Source organism: Tupaia chinensis, unplaced genomic scaffold (assembly GCF_000334495.1).
Source record: "Tupaia chinensis unplaced genomic scaffold, TupChi_1.0 Scaffold000211_1, whole genome shotgun sequence".
Lineage (NCBI taxonomy): Eukaryota > Metazoa > Chordata > Mammalia > Scandentia > Tupaiidae > Tupaia > Tupaia belangeri.
In genome coordinates this window covers 1391824-1397297 of record NW_006159686.1, presented here as the reverse complement: position 1 = coordinate 1397297, position 5474 = coordinate 1391824, and the positions used below count along the sequence as shown (strand labels likewise).

Genomic DNA, 5474 nt, shown 5'->3' with positions numbered 1-5474 from the left:
CTCAGGACCACAGAGAGGGCTCAGGACCACAGAGAGGGCTCAGGACCACAGAGAGGGCTCAGGACCACAGAGAGGGCTCAGGACCACAGAGAGGGCTCAGGACCACAGAGAGGGCTCAGGACCACGAAGAGGGCTCAGGACCACGGAACTGAGCTCAGGACCACAGAGAGGTCTCAGGACCACAGAGAGGGCTCAGGACCACAGAGAGGGCTCAGGACCACAGAGAAGTCTCAGGACCACGGAGAAGTCTCAGGACCACAGAGAGGGCTCAGGACCACAGAGAGGGCTCAGGACCACAGAGAGGGCTCAGGACCACGGAACTGAGCTCAGGACCACAGAGAGGGCTCAGGACCACTGAGAGGGCTCAGGACCACAGAGAGGGCTCAGGACCACAGAGAGGCATCACTCCGCCCCACCTAGAATGGCCAGTATCAGAAACACAGAGCAAAAGGAGCAGAAGTCACGGATGCTGCCAGGGATGTGGAGGGGAGCTCATACACCCATGGTGAGAACGTGAACTAGTGTGGCCTTATGGGACAGTACGGGCGTCCTCCAAAGCTAGAAGCAGACCTGCGACACGGCCCGGCACCCCACAACTAGGCTTGTGCTCAGAGGAGGTCAGGACGGGAAAGAGGTCTGCGCTCTCGTGTCCATGATAGCACGGCCCTGATAGCACGGCCCTGATAGCACGGCCAGGCCCCGGAGCCCTACGGGTGCCCGCACAGGTGAAGGGACGGAAAAAGGGGGACATACATGTGACGGAGAACTGCCGTCCATACAGATGGGATGTACACATACGGAGCACGGCCCTCCATACGTGTGGGATGTGCATATATGGAGCACGGCCCTCTATACATGTGGGGCATACACATGACAGACCACTGCAATACATATAAGTGGGACATACACATGTAGAGCACAGGCCATCCATACATGGAGTACACATGACAGAGCATGGCCATCCATACATGTGGGGATACACATGATGGAACACAGCCATCCATACATGTGGGATGTGCATACACGGAGCACTGCCCTCCATACTTATGGGGGTACACATGACGGAGCATGACCATCCATACATGTGGGGGTACACATGACAAAGCACAGCCCAAGCGCGACCATCCATACATGTGGGAGTACACACGACAAAGCACGGCCACCCGTACACGTGGGAGTACACACGACGGAGCAGGGCCATCCGTACACGTGGGAGTACACACGACGGAGCAGGGCCATCCGTACACGTGGGAGTACACACGACGGAGCAGGGCCATCCGTACACGTGGGAGTACACACGACGGAGCAGGGCCATCCGTACACGTGGGAGTACACACGACGGAGCAGGGCCATCCGTACACGTGGGAGTACACACGACGGAGCAGGGCCATCCGTACACGTGGGAGTACACACGACGGAGCAGGGCCATCCGTACACGTGGGAGTACACACGACGGAGCAGGGCCATCCGTACACGTGGGAGTACACACGACGGAGCAGGGCCATCCGTACACGTGGGAGTACACACGACGGAGCAGGGCCATCCGTACACGTGGGAGTACACACGACGGAGCAGGGCCATCCGTACACGTGGGAGTACACACGACGGAGCAGGGCCATCCGTACACGTGGGAGTACACACGACGGAGCAGGGCCATCCGTACACGTGGGAGTACACACGACGGAGCACGGCCATCCATACACGTGGGATCCCAGGCCAGCCCACAGGCTTGTGGTTAAGGAACCAGATCTCACATGGCCTACCATGGTTCGTTCCCCACCTCCAACAGCCTGGAAAACGTGCCAGGTGCATGTGCGTGCGTGTCCCAAATCAGCAGGAGGGAGAGAGGGAGGCGGGGCTACGCGTGGCCACGCACCACGGGAGTGTCTCTGTGTGATTCTCTGGCAAGCGCACGTTCCCGCTGGCAGACTAGATACTGGGTATGTATTTTCTATGCATTCGTGACTTTCCTGACAACCCCATGCCATGGTGAATGACTTACTGAGGACCGTGGGGTTAGGGGACTAAACCGAGCCACCTCCTCGCATGGCAAGGCCGCTGTCGTCGACAGTCTACCCTGCGCACCACCGCGTAAAACGGTGCGACTCTAAGATGTCTACCCAGTCCCGATGCCGTCTCTGCGACGCAGGGTGGTGCTGAGCGAGGCAGCAGGGTGACAGAGGGGACAGCTGCCAATACTGGCGAGGGGCAGACCCAAGAGATCCGTGGGCAGCAGGGGAGGTGGGCTGCGGGGCGCACACACACACGTGATCGGCACGGCTGCTGGTACTGTGGCTACACACTGGAAAAGCCAGGCATTCCCACCAGCAGGGAGCCCACACGGCCCCTTTACAGGAGCTCCTTCGTGAGAGTCACTCATGCATCTTTTCTGAAAAAGAAAAGGAAAAACTTTCAAGAAGGCCATACACGCTCTCTGTCAGAGCTGAAAGACAGCATTGCGAGGGCTAGTAGATTGCACAGTGGTTTCATCGCTGGACTCCCACCTGGCCAACTGCAGTGCGAGTCCCAGACCTGGTGCTTAAACTGACACCGGGGGTGTGTGCATGGTGCCCAAAATCCCGGGAGGAGGGTGGAGGAGAAGAGATTGTGGTGTGCTCATCCCCCCTGGGGGGTTCATTTATTATTTTCTCTCTCACCGTCTCTGTCTCTTCAGTGAGCACACACACCCTAAAGCAAAACCTCTTAAAAAAAAAGAAAGACAATATTGTGAAATGTCAGTTTCCCCCAGTTTAATCCAAACACTCAGTGCAGCTCTAAACAAGTGGCTGGGTCAGGGTGAGAGCAGCAGCGAGCAGTGCGGAAGCCCGGGAAGCCCCGCGTGCGAGAGGAACGCGGGTGTGTGATAGGGTGGTCGCTTTTGCAAGTAGAGGAAGAAGTGGATGCCTTGACACTGTTGAAGTGCTAGCCCTCCTCATAAGAAAACAAGACCCTTGAGAGCTACATGTGAGGGTGAGACCACGAAGTTGATGAGGCAGAGCGATTACTTCTATGACCTAGGACATTTTAAGCATGACCCTTAAGAGCAGGAAAAATTGATCATATGCAAATTTAAAACTTTCGTTCAATAAAACAAAAATAACCAACAAGCAAATGCACACGCCAAAGTTAAAAAGCAAACTGATCTAGAGAGATGCGCAGCACGTGACAACACTGTACTCTGGGAAGTCAGAAGCCACTACGCTACGGAAAGGGGAAAGCCGGAAAATGCCACACACAGACCAGCCTGTGGTACGTGGTGAAGGTGGCTCGACCACGCGTGGCCGACTACATGGTTCAAGTCTTAGACCCAGTGGCTTGAGGAACACGCTGTGTGCATGTGCATGTGCAACCAAAGTTCCACGAGCAGAGGAAATGGAGGAGATGGGATTGTGGGGTGACCATGGCCCATGGGGGTGCACCAGCCCCTGCCCCCTTCACACTTCGGCAAGTGCACACTCACTTCCTGCCAAAAGCAATCCTACACACGCCTGCAGTCATGGAGCCCACTGGGCTCCAGGAGGACCTGCTGCCCAGGACTCCTGATGCGTTTCCGACCGTCCCGACAGGACGGGGACCAGGCCGAGGGAGCGCCGCTGCGGGTCCTGCCAGTCAGGCTGACCACACCCTGCAGCCCCTGGGCTTCTGGGCAGGGAGGAGCTCAGCTGCAGAAACATCCCGACGACCTGGCAGCATCCCTCCATGCTGTCCCCCGGGTATCAGTGCCATCCTGCGAAGGGACAGGACGGGCTGGCGGCGTGACTGCTGGGTGGAGCCCATCCTGCTAACGGTGGCTCTGGCGGGAGGTCAGGGAGAAGCCTGCGCTCCATGACTTGCCGTGCGTGTGTGTGTGTGTGGGGGGGGTGCTTAACTTCGTTGTTTTTCCTATAAGAAAACGTGTTTATTACTGATGTAATTAGTGATCTAGAAAATTAACTTGTTCTATAAACGCTTAGATGCTACGATTTTTGAATGCCCACCAGTAGTGCCATTGGCAGCCACGAAGAGGCAGTAACGGTCAGGCCGGGCTCTCCGCCTAAGAGACTCGGCAGAGAGGGGTGGCAAGCGAGGCCCGCGGTCAGCATGCCACGCAGGCTCATCTGTCATCTTAAGAGGTAAGAGACGAGGGAGAATATAATGGCATGTCTTGTCTCTAAAACTTACGTAATAAAATCCATCTTCGTCAATTTCACCAAAAACAGTAATAATATCCCCCGTGCAGAACGTGAGTTCGGCCTGCAGAGAGGAGACATGACGTTAACGGCACTGCTGTGCAGAGCATGCGTTCAAGGGTAAGTTCTCCAGGGGTCCCCTCCCCGTGGGGGATGTTTCCCAAGCAAGGGAAGGGAGGTGCAGAGCTCGGGGTGGCTCCACGCTCTGCCACCTGCAAAGCGGCTGCCTCTCCGGATGCGTGGCCGGAAAGGACAGCCCGACGTGCTGCTCCCAGCCACACAAGGCCGGCCTGCTGTACTGGGTGCGTCCCTCAGAGTCACCGTCGGCTCTGGAGCCTGGCACATGAGCACACTGTCTGTGATGTAAGGACATCAGACACGCCTTCTCCACGCGTGTGACGGCGACCCCCTATCAGTTAGGTGTCTGTCGTCAAGTGTCCACGACGCGCCCAGCTCGAGCACCCCAGACCTGTCGGCATTTCCGTCCACAGTCGTGCTGCAGGACGCAGAAACGGGTCCAGCAGAGCCAGGCTCAACAGAAGGCAGGTGGAAGGGAGGCCTGTCTAGCTCCTGAGCCTGAGTGCGGAACCCGGCGGCACCGAGCAGGCACGCCGTGGACAGCCACCGTGTGCGGCGTCTGGGCAAATCACTCCACAGAGCAGAGGCCTCGTAGTCTGAAGGCCAGGCGCCAGGGTACCCGCTGTGCCGGGCCAGTGCTCAGAGCACACTTCCCTGCACCCCGCTGTTCCTCAGTGGTGCGGGGGCCGCCTGCTCTTGTCCACTGGCCGCATACAATGGGCTTCCCTCTCCCCTCAAGGTGATCTGGTCACTGTCACCAGCACCGCGGATCACACGCTGCCCTCCACGGCGGGCTGGTCCGGGCACGGGGACGAGGGCCAGTCAGTGATGGCCCGAGAACACTGTCACTGGCATGTTTGCACACTTCCCACCCAAGGGGCCTTCGAAAGGCTTGTGGAAAATGGAATTACAGTACGAGTTTTAGTGGTGCGGATGTGAGAATCCATGCATAATCATAACGCGCATTTTCCAGGAAACTTCTGAAAGCCCTTGGGACACTGGATGGCTGTGAAACCTTCCTAAAAATGCTCCTGAGAAGGGCTGGGTAGCTGGCGCCACGGGCGTGAGCTGGGCTGAGCCGCGGCGGGTCTGGGCAGGGAGGTGCCGGCCAGTACCTCGACATCGACGTTGGGCGAGCTCTCCCTCGGGTCGTAGTCGTACAGAGCCACCATCCTCCGCGTCGGCACGGAATGGCGCCGGCCGCCCCCCCTGCCTCTGCCTGCGGCC

General features: G+C 58.0%; 1 protein-coding gene across 1 annotated transcript in view; it reads right to left on the bottom strand.

Moving 5' to 3' along the window:
• The window catches only part of RIMBP2 (RIMS binding protein 2), a 52985-nt gene that overhangs the window by 6399 nt on the left and 41112 nt on the right, over positions 1 to 5474 (bottom strand). The window contains exon 16 of the mRNA XM_027771376.1: positions 4162 to 4233. Within this exon, the coding sequence (XP_027627177.1) occupies positions 4162 to 4233 (72 nt within the window). The remainder of the gene's footprint in view (positions 1 to 4161; positions 4234 to 5474) is intronic.